This window comes from Suncus etruscus, chromosome 5, assembly GCF_024139225.1.
Source record: "Suncus etruscus isolate mSunEtr1 chromosome 5, mSunEtr1.pri.cur, whole genome shotgun sequence".
Classification (NCBI taxonomy): Eukaryota; Metazoa; Chordata; class Mammalia; order Eulipotyphla; family Soricidae; genus Suncus; species Suncus etruscus.
Window position 1 is genome coordinate 152,968,327 of NC_064852.1, and position 19,373 is coordinate 152,987,699.

The window sequence follows — 19,373 nt, forward strand, 5'->3', positions numbered from 1 at the left end:
AACAAATACCTGAAGGCAACAGAAACTGGGAACTGGTCACTGCAGGGGTTGACGGATAGCACAGGAGGGACCAGGGGAAGGATATTGGGATAGTGGGGTAGAAAACTGGCCTCATGTAGTGGGTAGTTTGGGACGTTTTCTGCATAAACCACTGCCCATTATCAATATTTTTAAATCACAGCATCTAAAAATGTTTTTGGAAAAATGTTGAATGCAAAAATGTAAAAAATCCACATTTTGATCCCTTCTTCCTATCATTTCTTTTAATGAACTTACTAAAGGTCGGGTAGAGGCGACACCCAGGCTTGGACACAATGTCCAGGAGCTGTGTGTGTGTCCTCCCTGTCTCAGCTATGCCAGCTCCTCTCGGCCACTGACCAGGCCCTTCTATTGCTTCCAGTTTTCTGGCCCATGGAGAGAGAAGGCAAATTAATAGCATGGATATATTCACAGTCTACAGTGCACATGAGAAATTAGACTAATCAAATAAACTATAGAACTAAACTAGAGGCAGTAGGCAGTCCAATAAAGGAAACCAAGCTGTATTCATGGGTAGCAAGAGTGAATATTTTACAGTAAAATGTTCTCCCCTACCCAACGTACTTCCCATCACTTCATAATTTAATTCAAGTTCAGTGTATTTTTATTTTTGTATTTTATTAGGGATTTTTGTCTTTTGTTTTGTATGCCATTCCTGACAGTTTATGTCTAGAGTTTGATTGGAGGAATAAACCAAATAGATTTTTACTTTGGCAGAGTGAATGAAGTTTTTTCAAGTCACAGTAATTAAAACAACCCATTAGAGGGCCAGAGTGATTGCACAGAGAGTAGGACGTTTGCCTTGCTTGCAGCTGACCCGGGTTCGATCTCTGGCTTCCCATATAGTTTCCTGAGTCTCCCAGGAGTGATTCCTGAGTGCAGACTGGATTAACCCTTGAGCATTACTAGTTGTGACCCAAAAAACCAAAACAAACAATAAAAGACATCCCAGTATAAGAAGAGCAGAATTTCTAAGGTTTTGTTTGGTTTTGGTTTTGGTTTTGGTTTTTGGGTCACACCCGGCAGTGCTCAGGGGTTACTCCTGGCTCTACGCTCAGAAATCACTCCTGGCAGGCTCAGGGGACCGTATGGGATGCCGAGATTCAGACCACTGACCTTCTGCATGAGAGGCAAACGCCTTACCTCCATATCTCCGGCCCCAGAATGTCTAAGTTTTAGGAAAAGATATAACCAAGAATTATCACTGTAATGAATGTGGAGTTGGTCCAATCAGCTGAAGAAAATGTGTGAGGAAAGAGCATTCATAGGTGAAAGGTTCATGAGGGGCCAGAGCAATATGAGAGCACTTGCCTTGCACATGGTTGATCCAGGATCCATTCCCAGCACCCCAGAGACTGCCAGTGCAGATTCAGAGTAATTAACCCTGAGTGCCCCCTCCAAAAAAAAAAAAAAAAAGGTTAAATGAAAAGCTAAAAGTAATAGGAAACATGGAGGGGAATATATACAGAATCGTGATATTAGTAGAAAGAGGCTCTTTTAACAGATTGGATTTGGCTACCTATGATTTTTAACTTTCTGTATAGTGTCAATAAATAAACCTAGTTTAAAAAGGCAAATATATTGGGAAAGCATATTTATAATACGATGCCCACAACTTTCATTTACAAAGTGCTCTTATAAATCAGTGACTAAAAAAATTACGATAAACTCCTTGTATTGGACAGGGAAGAGGGCATGCCTGCAAAACCAGCTCTTAGAAGACAGGTTTATAATCCACATCAAACTCTCTGGAAATCATCTCTCTTGTTCTAACCACTTCTGAGAATGTGGCTGCAGTGAAGGTATTTGTGGGAAGGCTCTCTTTGGAAGCATGAAAACTAAAATCTGTCCAGGACTCCAGGCTGCAGAAGGTGTTAGTTTGGCTCCTGGTCAGTACGGTCATGGAAGAAGAAGGGCCCCAGGCCCTGAGCAAATGATGTAGAAGGACAAATGGTCCTGTGCCTGGGCTGGAGGAAGGGGTACACTTCGCTGCAGGGACATTGGTGAGTGTAGTCTTTACTCAGTGTGGCCATGTGGCCAGCTCCAGATGCCATTTCTCAGAGCTGGAGCCACTGTTCAGCAAGTAGGATGCTTGCCTTGCACGAGATCTGACTGGATTTGACCCCCCAGCATCCCATCCGGTTGTTATCAGGAGTGATCCCTGAATCAGGATTAGATCCAGGAGTAAGCCCTGAGCACGTTCAGATGTGGCCCATTAATTTAATCTAAATTATAAAGAAAAAAAGGGGAGCGGAGCAGTGGCGCAGCGGTAGGGCATTTGCCTTGCTTGAGGCTGACCTAGGACAGACAGTGGTTCGATACCCTGGCATCCCATATGGTCCCCCAAGCCAGGAGCAGTTTCTGAGTGCAGAGCCAGGAGTAAGCCCTGAGCATCACCAGGTATGGCCCAAAAAAAAACAAAACAAAAAATAGACATTTTTTTTTCGTAGAAGAAAGTTAGAAATGTTCTTGGAGGATGAGCATCCCCAAGTCTGCTTCACGGCACCCCCTGTGCATTTCATCTCCCAGTCCCTGGTCCTGCCCTGCCTCTTGAGCACCACCAGGAGCAGCTCGCAAGCACAGTTCAGACTAGTCCCTGAGCATCACCCGGTGTTGGCCACTACCAAGTTTCTTTGTCTTACTTTAGAGAAACATCTTTGTAGTGTTTTATAAAACTGCTGCACTTTTATCAACAGCCCCGCCTGATGATTACTTAACCTTCCTTTCATAGGAAGGTGTGGAGCACCTCGCAGGTAGTCCTCAGCGGGCCTAGGGTGGTTGGTGCTCCAGACCAAGCCAGCACTGCCTAGGACCACAATGGCAGCCCTTTAGTGCGGGGTGGGAATGCATGGAGAGATGAAGGAACTGAGCAACTTTGCGTGTGCCTGCATGCACGTGTGTGTGGGATGTGTGCAGACAGCAACAGAAATGAATGGGTCAAGAAGGGAACTTCCCGAGACTGTATGTCACCTGTGTTTGTATGTGAGCATGGCACCTTGATGTGTAGATGAACGTGTGCTGGGAGTCCTTTTGTAAGGAGTGAGAGTGCATTGTCCAAAAGGAGGAACTCAGCAGGGATGTGTGCGCATATGTGTGAGTGTTCGGATACATGTGTCTCCAGGAAGGAGAACGGCATATTCAGAGGAGAAGCTCCGGTTCACTCCAGTGAGATGGAAACGAGTGTTGGGGGGAGAACAACATTTTAAGTGACAATATTCCTGCCGCCTATATGCCCGCCCCCATGGGGAGAAACCTGAAATTTAGAAAGTAAATCCGCTTCCCCTGTTCGGCTCGGTAGGTCAGGAGGGGACTATCAGAAGTAAGTTTTCACTTGTTCATACATTTTGGTCCTGGTGTTGTTACAATGGGAACACTTTTTTTTTTTTAATTTTTTAATTTAAGCACCATGATTACAAACATGATTAGAGTTGGGTTTCAGTCACAAATAGGACACCCCCCCTTCACCAGTGCAACAATCCCACCCCCAATGCCCCCGTCCCTCCTTCCCATCCCCTCCCTGTATTCGAGATAGGCATTCTACTACAATTATTTTTTTAAAGGTCAGTAAGCTGTGTTTTTTTTCTTTCTTAAAGGATAACTGTTTAAAAACATACAGTAGTAAAGGTGTGAAAGTGGCAATGACTGTTGTTTGCATAGGCCCAGCAAAATATGGGGAAAATGGGAAAAAAAATCCTTGGCCTGATTAAAAGAAGGCCTCACCCCAGACGTTTATTGGCATAAGACCGACTCTGGGCTCCAGGCACACCAGTCTGTCCAACCCTGAGTTATTCTTCATGGTCCTGGTGAAACTTTTTCGCACTTTAGCTGTTGTTGGTGTCAGGTTCCTGTATTTAAAGATTCTGGATTTGTGCATTTCCTTCATCGAAGTCAGGCTGATGTGGAGCATCCTCTAGTTTCACCTCACCATTAGATGCAGAGAGACCTGCCCTGCAAGCAGGTTGTTGCTGAGTCGTCTGGGTGTTGGGAGCACTTTTTGGAGTAAGTCAATGCCAGAGCAGTGGTAGAGGTTTGCATCCTGGTAATGTTATAGACAATTGTGGTTGTTTCCATAGATGGTATTCATGGTTCAGGGGTGTATGGGCAATGCCCATTCTTCCAAGGCCTAAGCCAAATCATTATGCCAATGTTCAGGGTATGAGGTCTAACTGCATTACCAAATTTGAATGGGAACACTTTTGGTTGTCTTTTTTTTTTTTTTTTTTTTACTTTTGGTTGTCTTTAAGTGAGCAGTTAAAATGTTAGCAGTTCTGCTGGCCGCTGTCCACAGTACTTGAGTCTCAAACGTGAATGGTTACTAAAGACAAGTTTGCCTCTCCCACCACCCCACTCCCACCGACCTTTTTTTTTTTAATTATTATTATTTTCTCTGTTCCAATGTGTTTTTGTCCTTTTGGGGAAACAAATTGAGGAGTTAAAGTGTTCTTTGTGACCACTTTTAGCTCTGGATGTTCCCATGTTGTAAAGTAACCCTCTGGCTTGCTTCCTAACTCACACTGGACACAGCTCTAAACACAAAGCAGGCTGACTCCCAGCAAGTGGAGGGAGGCTTCTTCTTTCTGGATCTGTCCTTTCTGCTGATTTCAGGAACCCTCATTCCCTAGCAAGGCAACCCCGGGCCACTGAGATGACGCAGCTTCCTTGGAGTCCAGGTCCCAATGCAAGGATGAGGGAGAGTGAAAGCTGCTGAAACCAGCCAAGCACCGGGCTTTAACTCCAAATACACACACACCTCCCTACCCACCACCCACTCCCCACTTCTTCCTCCTCCTCCTTATTCATGAACTCAGAAAAGGGGCTCCTACTCTGATGAATTTGGTGGAGGCTTTGGAGCAAGGGTCCTCAAACTTTTTAAACAGGGGGCCAGTTCACTGTCCCTCAGACCATTGGAGGGTCTGACTCTAGTAAAAACAAAACTTATGAACGAGTTCTTATGCACACTGCATAGATCTTATATTGCAATGAAGAAACAAAACAGATACAAATACAATATGTGGCCCGCAGGCCATAGTTTGAGGACCACTGCTTTGGAGCTTCTGTTATTTTCAGGCCATCCTGAAATTCCTTGGCGGGATCCAGCTGCCAGACAGACCTGGTGTTGACTTCCTGCCACGTTTAGCAGACCCTCTCTGTTTGTGCCTGGAACAGTCCAATGAATATGTATTTGAATGTATTGATTTTGAAATTTCTGATTGCTTTCTAACGTTTTCACACTCCCTTTCTCCAGCCCAGCTACATTTGTTTTGGGTGAGAGGGAAAAAATTTTTTGATCTACAACAGATCACATGAACCCCATCTGTTGCCAAGATATTCAGGGAAACATTTTATATAATTAATATTGTGTGGCTAATTTGATACAGAAAGTAAAACACGCGCGCGCGCGTACACACACACACACACACACACACACACACACACACACGCTTTGTTTTTACTGAGAACGCCTAGCCCTCCTGTGTGAGGTATGTCAAGAGTCTGTGTCATCCATCCAGCTCGGCATTAGGTCTCTGTCTCTATGCTGCATAGTCATGCCCTGAGTGCCTGGCCAAGGGGGCTTGGAGACATGTCAGCTCCTCTTCCTTATGTAGACACAGTGTCTTACCTTGGCCCCAGGAGGCCTGGAGTAGGTTCTCGACTAGACCCTGGAAACAGAGGACACCTCAGGCTGATTCATTTAGAAAAGCTGCTTCCTTTTCTATTCCGTTCCAGCTTTGCTCCTCCAAGACTGCTGAGCCTTCTTATGCCTAGTCAGGAAGGGACTGGTATTTCTCCACAATCTGCTTGCTGACTCAAAGCTGTGTGTTTGTTTGTTTGTTTGTTTGTTTGTTTGTTTGTTTGTTTGTTTTATGGGGCTGGAGGGAGCAGCAGGGAGGGCACTTGCCTTGCACACAGCCAACTCTGGTTTCATCTCCGGCATCCCATATGGACCCTCAAGCATTGCTAGGAGTGATTCCTGAGTGCTCTAGAGCCAAGAGTGACACCGAGCATCACCAGGTAGGGCCCCCAACAAAAACCACAAAACCTTTCTATAAAGCACTGGGACCTCTAGTTTCTGGGCAAGGTAGCTGTCCCCAGAGCTTGACTCTGAGATACATTTGGGGGCTCAGGAGATGGCTCTCTGGGAGGTCTCATGCCTTCCTCTCTTTCCCTTCAAGTGCCAGTGCTCCCTAGACACCTGCTAGGTACTGTTGGCTTGCTCTGAGGTTGGTGTTCCTTGGCTCCTTAAATTCTCAAGAAGCACATGGAGCCAAGGGGCCCCCTCCTTTTTACTGCCAGCCCTCACTGAGGTGAGTGCCAGGACAGGAGTGCTCCTGTGCCTGAGAACATTCCAGAAGGGGACACAGTGGCCCCAGCGCCTCCCAGAATGAGTTATTGCTCCTTTTGGACACCGACAAAACTTTCCCTCACTTATGTGTTACCTGCAATTTCATTTTATCTTCATTGGGTTTGAGAGTTTGGTTTTTGCTTTGGGGCCCACACCCTGTAGTGCTCAGGGCTTACTCAGGTCGTCAGTGTGCAAGGCAAATGCTCTACCCACTATGCTATGGCTCTGGCTCCTCATTTTGAAATCTTTGTATAACTTCACAGTGTCCTTAAAACCATCAAACTGCCTCTTGTTTGTCTTTTATTTTTAAAAACTTACAAACACGTTAAGGAGTTTATAAAAATGATTCTGTGAGGCTGGAGCAATAGTACATTTGCCTTACATGCAACTAACCCAAGTTTGATCCCCAGCATCCCATATGGTCCCCCAAGCCCACCAGGAATAATTTCTGAGTGCAGAGCCAGGAGTAATCCCTGAGCACTGCTGAGTGTGGCCCAAAATTTAAAAAAAAATGATTCTGAGAACTTTCATGGGACCCAGACCCTCCCTTTGCTCTGTTTGCTGCAGTGAAGGGTGTTCCAGAGCCTGTACAGAGCCTGAAGCCTGAGCTGTGGCTCAGCATCACCTGGCAGAATCCATGCACAGTCCTGAACCTCCCACGAGGCATGTGCTGGCTCAAGTCACAGTGGTGTCAATGGGAAGATCCTTGAATGGGATGATTCCTCCTCCCCACCAACTGTGATGCCACAATGCAGGGGAAGGCGTGAGATCTGTGGTACCAGCCTCATCTGGAGAACCTGACATTTCTATGGCTTGCATCACTTTACACGTGGATGCTTTTCGGCCCCAAACCTTGGTCCACTCCCATAAGATCTGCTCTGTGTCCACTGACCCTGCTTCTGTGCCCTGCTTCTGCTCTGTGCCCACTGACCCTTCCTGCCTGCTTCTCTCTCTGTCCTTGGCCCTCAGGGGACACTAGTGTGCTGACTGGAAATGGTTCTGGGGGTGCAGCTAGCAGCCTCCCCGTCACTCCAAGCAGAGCCCTCACCCTGATGTCAGCCCAGCCAGCCTCCCAGCCTCCTGGTTCTGCTACCCACCCTGGCCACACTTGCTGGGGGCGGTATATATGTGCTCAGCCAGATTCATGGGCACCCCATCACTGCTGTCTCTCTTAGACTTTCTTGGGTCAGAGCTGCAGGAAGAAGCTGATGGGGTTTGGGGGGCACCAAGTGCTTTTTGGCAGGGTTTATGTGATAGCTGAGTCCCCAGCCAACAGCTGTCTTCTAAAGAGGGTAGGGGGGGGGTCACCCAGGTTAGTATGTGGGAGCTGGGGGTAGTGAAAGCATCTGGGAGGTTCAGGAAGGAAATCAGTTGGAGACATTACTACTGGCTGTGTCATATCTGGGACATTTCCAGTGCCTCCATGACTGTTTCTTTGCAGGGTTTTCTGTGGTTGCTACCCAAAAATATGGTCATGCATCAGCTTTTCACATTTGCTGGTGACATGTCGTAACAGTTTTTCAGGTTGAGAGAGGAGGGGAGCAGTTGGAACCCACATTGTCTCCACTTAGAGAAGGTTCTTTCACCCTCTATATTGGGAAGGAAATGCTTGTTGCAAGAGTCATATGGCAAGGGCCAGAATGATAGCACAGCGATAGAGCATTTGCCTTGCACACAGACGACTGGGAGGGACCCAGGTTTGATCCTCAGCATCCTATATGGTTCCCTGAGCCTGCTAGGATCAATTTGAGTGCAGAGCCAGGAGTAACTTCTGTGCACCACCAGGTGTCGCTCATAAAAGAAAAAAAAAAATACAAAGAGCCACATGGTAAACAGGATACCCACAACCAACGGACACCAGGGCTGGTGACAGGGTCCTGCTATTCTCTGTGGTCTTGACCATGACCTGAGCCATCACACCTCCCTGACTTAGGCCATCTCTCACCTCCCCGCCTTCACCATCTCACCTCTCTTGCCAGAATCATCTCCTCACCTCCCAGCCTGGACCTTCTCTCACGGCCAAGGTTTGGGCCATCTTCTCTCTCCTACACTCACCCAGGCTTGCCCAGAGGGTGCTGGGGTGCCAGCAGGGTTCTCCCCATCCCACTGTTCTGGCTGATTAACTGGGATAGAGTCGACCTTAAGTATGGGGGATATCGGGACGGGAAGCCTGTTCCTGTTGGTCTGGCAGATGCCATGTCCACAGCGTGACACTTCCGGTGCCTTTCCTGCCATCATAGCTAGAGTGCTGCTGACTCGGGCCCAGGGGAGAGGAGGGGGCTCTGGTGCCGTGTGCCCTAGTGGGCATCTCAGACCCCCAGGGAGTCAGTACTACTGCATCCACAGGGGTGCGTCTGAAAATATTCCAGCCCAGGCCCACCAGATCATATGAGAGCATCATGGGTCGGTGCATGGGAAACGCAGTTCAAGGAGAAACATTCTCTGGTGCCCAGCACTGAGCCTGTTTGCCTGGTGGTGTGTGAGGAGAGAAGGGCCTTGGAGCTGAACTCAGAAGTCTCAGCCCCTGCCCCCTCTGGGACTTAACCCAGGTTACCCTCTTACCCAGGTTGGCCTCACTGGCTGGCAGACCCAATCCTCCAGCCCTTCAGCCTCTGCCCTGTACTGTGCTGCTAAACTGGGAAATGAATTATGTCCAGGCACAGGAACTGTTCATCCTGCCCAAGGAAGGCCACCTGCCCGCTAGACTTGAGGGTCCAAAAGCAGGGAGTGGGGCTGTCACTGATGATCTTTGCTGGCCTCCACAGCTTTTTGGACGAGGGTAATTGGGCCGTTTCTCGGCACAGTCAACACTGATCTGCGGACTCATCCCTAATGGTTTCTGAAATGTGAGCTGACTCTTGCTTTTAGTGGTGGGTTATTCATGATTCACAGCCTGAGTGATGATGAATCACCCCTTGTTAATACCTGCTATTAGCAGATATTGGGAAATTAGTAAGCACCACTAGTTTGTCCTCAACCACTTAGCTCTTTAAAATGGAAGGAGGTTGGGGAGCGGAGAGGGCTGGATTGATAGTACAGCAGGGAGGGTGTGTGCCTTGCACTTGGCCAACCCAGTTTCCATCTTCAGCATCCCATATCCCTGAGCTCTGACAGTTCCTAAGTGCAGAGCCAGGTGTAACCCCTGACCACCACCACCAAGTGTGTTCCCAAAACAAAAACAAAAACCTAAAAAGGTAAAGGGAAAATGATTTACTTGATTTTTAAAACTTGAAAGTTTTCCAGAGTCTTATCCCAAACACAGTAATTCCATCAGAGAATTAGAGGATTGAAATGAAGAGTAGAGCCTGAAACACCTGTTTAGAGATGTCTAGGACCCGGGAGCCTCCAGGCCATGGAGACTCATTTCTTCCTGCTCCAGGTTTCTTGCTTCCCCAGACTATTAGATAACGGCCTAGTGTCTGTCTCTGGTGATCAGGAGGAAGCACGGACAGGGTGTGCAGGTGATGGGACACCCATGGAAAGCACTTCATTCCTTGTCTTTGATGGATGTTCCCTTCCAGCACCCTGAATGGCAGGGAAGAAGCAGCCCAAAGTACCCAGAAGCACGGGCCAGAGCTCTGTTTCTCCAGAGCAGAGATTTTGTTCCCTACTGCTGAGAGTTTTCTCTGCCCTTCTGAGCTAGCTACAGGCCCAGAAGGGAAAAACTTAAACTGGCATTCACTAGACACCCAGGCCTTTGATTATGCCTAGAAACACTGGCTTATTTTGTTTGGGGGGAACCACACCTGGTGGTGCTCAGGGCTGACTCCTGGCTCTACACTAAGGGACACTATACAGCACTGGGGGTCAAATTCAGGTCAGTTGCGTGCGAGGCAAACTTTGCCCTCCCTGCTGACAGGTATCCCTCTGGCCCTGAGTGCACTGCCTCCTAAGCATATCTGCCCCTTACTCAGTGTTCCTGATGACATCCGGTCCTGTCCATAGAGTTTCAGTAACTGCTTCCCTTAAAGTCTAAAGAATGTGTGAGTTTGTGCTTCCAAACTCCCAGAATCACAGGTACTAGCTAACCCACTTCTACCATGTGACGGCTCATTGTCCTTATCCTGTGGAGAGCCAGGCTCCCAGGCCCCTCCTGTGTGCATGGCAGGGCCTATGGCATGTCATACAGTGCATGTTCCGGTGGCTTCTCACTATCCTGTTTGTGTCTCCTCCTCCAGTGAATGCTTTCCAGTTGAGCCTCATGATTATGCAAAATTAAGCCAAAATTTTGGTAAAGTAAGTTTTTCCTTTGGGCTATTGTGATTTTTCCCCCCTGCAGAACAGGACATTGAGAAAAATAGATGAAGGCAAATTAACTTAACATTCAATCATTTGTGACATTTGTGAGGACTTGAGAAAAACCGTGTTTCGTAAGGAAGTTATTCATTAGATTTGTCATGAATCTTATCTGTAAAGTTAGAATAATGCCCGTTGACACATATCTTTCCCATTTCACAGAATTCTGACAGGTTCCTCTGAGACCATGTGTGTAAGCATGGTTTATAAATGAGAAAGAAGTTTAAAATAGGACCAGAACAATTATAGAACAATGGGAGGGTGCTTGCCTTGCATACCATTGACCCTTATTTGATTCCTGGTATCTCATATGGTCCCCCAAACACCACCAGGAGTGATTCCTGAGCACAAAATCAGGCATAATCACTGAGAAGTGCTGGGTATGACCCAAATACAAAAAGGGAAAAAAAAAACAACTTTTAAATAAATTACACTTTGAAAAATATTAGATCTCGGCTCCCATTACTAGTTCTAAATAAACTCTTCTTCAACTGAACCACACATGTATGTTCATAAATCTGTGAAATAAGCACTTGGCTGAGCTTCAAGTCTTCTACTTTGTGATTCTCTTTAGTCTGCAAAGTCCTTGTTAGTCTTCAGAGGTGTGTTTTGGGAGACAAGGAACCCCCTTGCCACACTCTGGTCTCAGTTGGAAACAGGGACCACACCTGAACTGTTGGGGGCTGTGGGGCCCATGATGTCCCAGGGATGAAGCTAGGCCTGTGCCCCTGATCTTTGGTTATCTCTCCACCCCTAAATCTTCATTTGAAATGCTTGGGAAACCTCCCTTGGGGGTGGACAAATCCAAAGTTGACTGTAGCTGATAAACTGTATGTCTCTGTTAGTGTCACATTGGCCAGCCCCCCCAGCTAAAAAGAGATAGTTCAGTCCAAGGTTGACCCCGGTTCTATCTCCAGCACCAAATGATTCCCCAAGCATCACCAGATAACATTGAAAACTGCCCCTGCCTAGCCCCATGAAGCACCATTGGGGTGGCCCAAATACCTAACACCTCAGGGCCCAAATAGAACCTCTCACTGGGCCAGGTAGTTAACCAAGAATTGTTAGGAATGGCTGGGGCCCCCTGAGCACTGTTTGAGAGTCTTTCCTCCAACAAAGAAAGCAAATGCACCAGCTCTGAGATTATGTTTCCCTGAATTCAGATCCTAGCCTCATCTTTGAGAAACAAACCACCTAAACATGTTGCTGAAAGCTTAAGCTCCTACACTGCTGTTGGTGGCCCTGGGTTAAATGAAATGGCACTTGGAGCGGCTATGTCTTCCATGGCTCATGCAGGGCACTTAACGCAAGAGCTCATAATATGGTGAGGACACACAGAAAGACCATTTCTTACAAAGGAGACATCTGCACAGAGTCTGTTGTCAATAACCGAGAACTAACTAGATCTACCATGGAATTTTGTTCATTTGTTTTGGTTTTGGGGCCACATCTGCCTGGTTCTGTGCTCAGGCATTTCTCCTGGCAGGACTCAGGGTACCTCTGGAACTCTAAGGATGCAACCCAGGTCAGGTGTGTTCAAGTGAAATGCCTTCCCAGTTGTGCTACCTCTCCGGCTCTCCCATGGGTTCTTTTTTTTTCTTTTTCTTTTTTCCTTTCCTCCCCACCAAGGATTCTTAAACACACTTTGAAGAATGTGTTTCTCCCTTGAGATCTCATTACTTCTGTGTGCCAGGTTCAGACCCAATGCCTATTTCCTGCTCGCCCTTTTTTTTTTACCAAGCAACAGTGTTAGAAGTCTTCTAACCCTAACTTAAAAACAAATCTAAGTATAATGTGCTTTAAAAAAATCAGGAAAGGGGCCCGGAGAGATAGCACAGCGGCGTTTGCCTTGCAAGCAGCCAATCCAGGACCAAAGGTGGTTGGTTCGAGTCCCGGTGTCCCATATGGTCCCCCGTGCCTGCCGGGAGCTATTTCTGAGCAGATAGCCAGGAGTAACCCCTGAGCACCGCCGGGTGTGGCCCAAACACCAAAAAAAAAAAAAAAAAAAAAACTACAGGAGGACCCAGAACAATAGCACAGCGGGTAGGGCTTGTGTCTTGCACACAGCTGACTCCAGTTCAATCTCCAGCATCCCATATACTATATTTTCCAGCGTATAAGACGACCCCTTAATTTTGCAGTTAAAACATAGGTTTAGGCCTCTATTCGCTGTATCAGACAGAACGTTTCCGTGCTGCAACTGTATGTCCCACAGTGAGCCAATCACAACAAGCAAAGGTCCAAAGGTTCTACTGTAATAGACGTCCTCTCTGACTCTGGCCCATCTGAACAGGCTTTTGACAGTATAGATTCAGGTCCAGAACATTGTCTAATTTGCATGCATAAAAAGCCTGCTTGGAATGGCTGAGTTAAAGAGCCGGTCGGAGCTGCCTGGCAGTGATTGGTGCAGGATCAAGTTGGAAAATTCCTTTTGTGGCAATATACAGACAATTTTCGTTTAGCGGCATATTGAAACATTTTTTGGGATATACTTGGCGTATAAGACGACCCCCAATTTTCAGTTGACTTTATTTGGTTTCAAAAGTCGTCTTATATGCTGGAAAATACGGTAGTCCCCTGAGCCACAGAGAGTGATTCCTGAGTGCAAAGCCAGGAGTAGCCCGTAAGCGCCGCTGGATGTGACCCAAAAAACAAAAAATAAAAAATATATAAATAAAAATATTGAAGGAGAGAACGGAAAAGGGAGAAAATTAAGCAAGGGGGGGATAATGGAGAGAAAACAGAAAATTGGAACTTGAGTCTCCTACCCTTAGACAGAAAGTCTGTGGTGCCATGTGGCCACCAGAGGGTGCCAGAGATAGCCTCCCTGAATGTACTGAGGCCAGGTCAGAGAGTTCCACAGTCCCACACAGCTAGGTGGTCGCTCTTACTCCCTGCCACATGCCACGGGCCTCTATGGCCAGTTGATCCCGAGGGATCAATTAGGATGGCCCCAATGAATTTTTAGAGTCCTGGGTCAGCCGCTCCTATCTGTGCCTCCTTCCTTACCCTCAAGAAGATTGGGGTGACTCCCTCTCAGCACTTCCATCTTTCATGTTCCCGGATTCCATAAGTTCGCTTACTAACGAGGCTTCAGAGATTTCCTGGACGTTTTGCCAGCTCCCCATCCTGCTTTTTTTGCTCTGGGTTTGCCATTGAGTCTTCCTTTCGGTCCCTTGAGGGGCAATTCCCAGCGCCTTGTCCGTGGTGGGGTGCTCAGGGAAGAGCGGCGCTGAGCGTGTAACCTGGGCTGCCCAGATGCAGAGCCTGTGCCAGCCATGAAGATGTAGGGTACTCCTTCAAACTCAAGGAAAGACCTTGCTTGCAGTGTTCAGAGCAGAAGTGCATCAGGTGAGCCTGGGAAGCCTTCCCACGTGGCAGAAAGGTGAGCATGTCTGGCTTCCCCAATTCAAACTGGTGTTGAGCAGGTGGGCCCTCATCAGAGGCCACCTTGAGAACCAGGTGAACGGAGACTGAGGAGCTAGTGTGCAATCAGTATGCACTTTCCCCAGTGCTTAGGGCAGGTGAAGACAGTCTGAGAGTCTATCCTGCCCTGTAAATGTGCATTTTAAAACTCCAGGAAGTTGCATTGATGGAAAGCCATTTGTTTCATTGCTTATCTCTGCATGCCAGAAATTCAGTTGGGCCTGCATTTCTGTTTTCATTTAATTTTGGTTTTTTGGAGGGGGACACACCTAGTGACGCTCAGAGGTTACTCCAGGCTCAAGAATTACTTCCTGGAGGTGCTTGGGGGGCCCTACACGATGCCAGGGATCAAAGTTGGGTCAGCTGCGTGCAATTCAAGTGCCCTCCCCGCTGTGCTGTTGCTCCAGTACTGGGTTTCAACTTTCTGTGCCTCCTCCTCCAAGTGGTGTCCTGTTGCCATCATAGTCACTGTCCCTGGCCACAGGTGTCTGAACTCCGAAGCCCACTTGACTCAACAAGTCTGTGGGGCTCCCAGTCCAGCTAGTCGAGTGAATTGAGTGTGGCCCGAGGCAGCCTTTGGGGTTTCCATTATCCAGCAGAGCTCAGGGCTTCCTCAGGGAATCACTCCTGGAGGTGCTCAGGAACCCTTTGCAGTGCTGGGGATTGAGCCTAGGCCAGTGGTCGGCAACCTTTTTTTTTTTTCAACTGAGCCAAATCTCGCCAAAACCACGATTGAAATTTATTTTGAGAGCCACACAGGGCGTGCACTGACAGAGGCTAGGAGCAGAGTCCTGACTCCTGGAGCAGCCACCTGGCACACAGAAGAGCCAAATTAAAAGTGGAAAGAGTCACATGTGGCTCACGAGCCGCAGGTTGCTGACCACTGGCCTAGGCAAGGCAAGAGCCGTCCCTGCTGCACTGTCTCTCAATGCCCATGAGAACAGCGTTTCCTAAAAAGTGAACAGATTCTAATCCACAATGCAAAAATTCAAGCTAAAATGGAATAGGAGGGATAGAGGGACCCAAGCCACTGCTGAGTGCCCTTAGAGATGCTCAACTAAACAGCCCTGTCCTGCCCTGCCCTGCTTGCCCAATGCTTTGGGCAGGCATGTTGGCATCAGGCTGCCCATTGGGCATCATTCTTGCCTGTCCTTCTGATATCAGAATAGCTGGCAGATAAGCAAAGAGATGAGTCACGGTATATAGTATTAGCAGCCCGTTTTTCCCCAGGACATTTCTTAGTTTTCCCCATGTCTATTCTCTCTTTATTATTTTATTTAAACACCATGGTTACAAAAGAGTTCGTGATCGAGTTTCAGTCATCCAATGTAGTGCACGTTTCCTGCCACCAGTGTCCCCAGTTTCCCTTCCTCCACCTTCCTGCCTCTGAGGGAGACATTCTCTTTCTTTCTTTTTTTTTTTTTTTTTTTTTTTTTTTTGGTTTTTGGGCCACACCCGTTTGACGCTCAGGGGTTACTCCTGGCTATGCGCTCAGAAATCGCCCCTGGCTTGGGGGGACCATATGGGACGCCGGGGGATCGAACTGCTGTCCGTCCTACGCTAGCGCTTGCAAGGCAGACACCTTACCTCTAGCGCCACCTTCCCGGCCCCAGACATTCTCTTTCTTTATCTCTCTCTCTCTCCCCTCCCTCCTGTCCCCTCTCCCTCCCTTTGTTTTTCCTTTTATGTTCCTTTTTCCTTTCCTTCCTTTTCTTTTTTCCTTTTGCTCTATTGTTAATGAGGAGGTACCATGCATATCACTTTATCTCCATTCAACACCCATTTCTTGTCCTGAGAGATCATTTCCGTCTGTCATTGTTATGGTGGTCCCTTCTCCACCTAACTACTCTGATGCTCTTTGTGGCAAGCTTCCTGGCCCTCATCTCTGTCATCTCTGAATATTATTACCATACTGTCTTTTCTTTTTCTGAGATCCCACAGATGAGTGAGATTATTCTATGTTTAGCCCTCTCCCTCTGACTCATTTCACTTAACCTAACATTCTCTATATTCATCTATAGATTGCCAAATGTCATGACTTTATTTTTCCTAACAGCTACATAGTATTTCATTGAGTAGATGGATGATGGTTTCTTCAACCACTCATCTGTTCTCGGGTGCTTGCTTGAGTTTTTCCAAATTCTAGCAGCCCATTTTACTAATCATGAGCCACCAAGGTCTGTTGCATCTGTGTGATTTAGGGTTGCTAGGAAGAGTGTGTTCCTGGTCACATAACAGGGTTGCACCGGCCCTTGCCGATAGAGTACTGCCAGGCCATGCTCAAGTTCCCATGCCACAGGGACCCGAGTGCGATTCTCATTCTCTCTCTCTCTCTCTCTCTCTCTCTCTCTCTCTCTCTCTCTCTCTCTCTCTCTCTCTCTCTCTCTCTCTCTCTCTCTCTCTCCCTCTCTTCCCATCTTGATGAACCACCACTATGCAGGGACAGCTCTTCCTCCCAAATCTGAGCCATTTTAAGGTTTGGAGGTACTTTTGGGGAGGTCTCGGGTTTGTTTTGGTTTGGGGGTCTACACACGGCAGTGCTTTAGCTCTGCGCCCAGAAATTACTTATGGCAGACTTGGAGGACCCTATATGAGATGCCAGGGATCATACCCACATAGGCCATACTGTGCAAGACAAGAGCCCTCCCCTCTATACTATTGCTCTGGCCCCCTGGAGGCTGTTTTTTCTGATGTGTGTGTGTGTGTGTGTGTGTGTGTGTGTGTGTGTGTTCTATGTACTAGAGTACAAGGTCTGAGGAATATAGCCCTGGATTTTTTGGGGAGCCCTGTTCCTGCACAGGGACAAGGCAAGGAATTGCTCAGCCCTCAGCCCTGGATGGCAGCTGACGTCCTTTTGGAGAGCAAACGTCTCCCAGAAAAAAATCATCCTACTTGACTTGAGGTTCTGTGTCAGGCTGAGCGAAACAAAATGCCTTTGTCATTCATCCCCGGGCCCTCTGCCTGGTCTGGCCCCTTTCCTTTCTCTAACCGCTTCTCCTCATGCCTTTTGCCAGTTGAAAAACCTCAGCCTGGAAGAGCTGCAGATGCGGCTGAAAGCGCTGGACCCCATGATGGAGCGTGAGATCGAGGAGCTCCGGCAGAGGTACACGGCCAAGAGGCAGCCCATCCTTGACGCCATGGATGCCAAGAAGAGGCGGCAGCAGAACTTCTGAGCTGCGGCTCGCCTGACTCCTATGCGCTGCTGGGGCTCAGGGCAATGATAGGATTCGAACTCAAAGCAATGATAGTTATTTTTCCATCCCTTCTGTCTATGCTCGCCCCAACTAGGTATCGACCCAAACTAGTGATGGTACCTACCCAGGTCAGTGCTCAAAAAGCTCCTGCACCACCTGCCCTTGAAACCATGTACATGAAAACCATGTACAAATTTGGCCATGTTTAGAGCCTCTTCAAACCCAGGACTATTGATTGAGGCACTTTACTGACAATATTCTTCGTTGTTGTCTAGTGGCCTATTTATTATAGCCCCTTAGGTAAATAAACTTATTTATTTATGCTATTCCACTTCCTTTTGCTTGGTTAAGGACAAGGTCAGGATCAGTTTGGTGATGAGATGGTCATAGATGATCGCATACAATCAAAACGATGCTTTAAGCATGGGTCTAAGGGGCACATTTCCTTGATTTCTAGGGTCATTTTTTCAATAGATTTAAGCAATAATAGCTACCATACCTAATGGGACCTTTTATATTTGTTTGTTTTTTGGACTGAAGCAGTAATTCCATTTTTACCTTCGGAAAGATTAATTTTTTAAAAATTGTCTATGTTTGGTACAAATAGAGCTATATATTTAGGTCAAAAAAAAAGCTATGATGTTTAAAACCAAAGAAATCACCGAAAACCTTGCACAAAAAAAGTGTGGAAAAAGTTTAAAAGAAATAAAACCTTAAAACATATAATTGCATACTTCATTTCCTGTCTCATATCTGGGTCTGATAGCGGAATCATTACAGTAAAACTCTAATGAGCACCCTGAGTTCATTTCTCTAGCAGTGCTTGCAACTATCTCGGGGCCTTTTGGTTGAGTTCATTTATTTTCTAGGAATTAGTTCAATAACAAGAGACATCTAGAGTGAACTGTGCAGGCCTTGGGGACTAGAAATCGAATACTGACAGTGGACAAGACTTTCTGTGATTAAACTGGGACACAGGCCCTTCTCAGCTACGTGGGCCAACAGTGCTATGCTGTTTCTTTTCCCTCTCTCTCCTCACCCCCTCCCTCCTCCTCCCCATTCTCTTCTCCTCTCCTTCCTTTCCTCTCCTCTCTTCTCCTTTCTCTCCTCTCCTCTCCTTTCTCTCCTCTCCTTTAACTCTCTCCTTTCACTCCTCGCTTAGCTCCTCTCCTCTCTCCTCTTTCTCTCTCTCTCTCTCCCTCTCCCTCCCTCCCTCCTTCCTTCCCTCCCTCCTTGATTCTGTCTTTTCCAGGCAAGAAAGAAGGAGGCCACATCTGCGTTGCCAACAACCAGGACACCTCACTTAACCTCACCAATCTCCCTCCTGTCTGTCATTTCCAGTACCCCACATAGGATCCCCCAACCAACCCCTATGTACCACTGGGGTGACTGCATGGAGGGAGATGTCACAGTGTCCAACAGCCTGCAGTTGCCTTGATCTGGTCAGCCAACAGCTCTCTCGGAGCCTTAATTCAAGGTTTGGGAAGAGCCAGGTGAATCTCAGTAGCTCCATCCTCAGGAAGCTTCCTTTCCTTTCTAGAAGGGCAGGAGTGCCCAGTGATGCATGGAGGGGCTATGGTCTCTGCTCACTCTAGTTGGCTTGGCTTGAGTACTAAGGGGGTGTTGGAGGGTCCAGGAATGGTGATCAATTCAGAAAGCCAAGCACAGGCTCTTCAAAGCAGAACTTGGATTTTGTCGGGCATCTCCTGAGCCTCAGACCCAAGCAGCTGCCCTGCCTCCCTCATCTTTCTTCCCAGGCACCCCCATCCTTCGCTGGTTTGGGCGATGCCTGGTGATGACTCGCTTGCCACCATCCCAGCAGAACCACCTCCCCGAAAGGCCAGGACACCCATAAAGGTGCACCCTCTCCAATTTCTCAAGTAGACATTTTCAGTAAAGAGATTCATCAGAGTTCAACAGAAGCCTGTTGCCTGTTCTTATTAATTCAATCTTAACCAAGTCCATAGATAGCAAATATCACATTGTGACTTTTGTACTGTTAGAGTTTAATTCTTATAGATTGTATTTGTATCTGGTGTATATGTGTGTATACATACACATATTTAAGAGAATAA

The 19,373-nt window shown here is 47.3% G+C and overlaps 1 protein-coding gene across 1 annotated transcript in view; it reads left to right on the forward strand.

Moving 5' to 3' along the window:
- STK3 (serine/threonine kinase 3) overlaps nt 1-18,024 on the forward strand; it is a 219,325-nt gene extending 201,301 nt beyond the window's left edge. Inside the window, exon 11 of the mRNA XM_049773897.1 lies at nt 17,119-18,024. Within this exon, the coding sequence (XP_049629854.1) occupies nt 17,119-17,277 (159 nt within the window). The 3' untranslated portion in view covers nt 17,278-18,024. The remainder of the gene's footprint in view (nt 1-17,118) is intronic.
- The last annotated feature ends 1,349 nt before the right edge of the window (nt 18,025-19,373 follow it).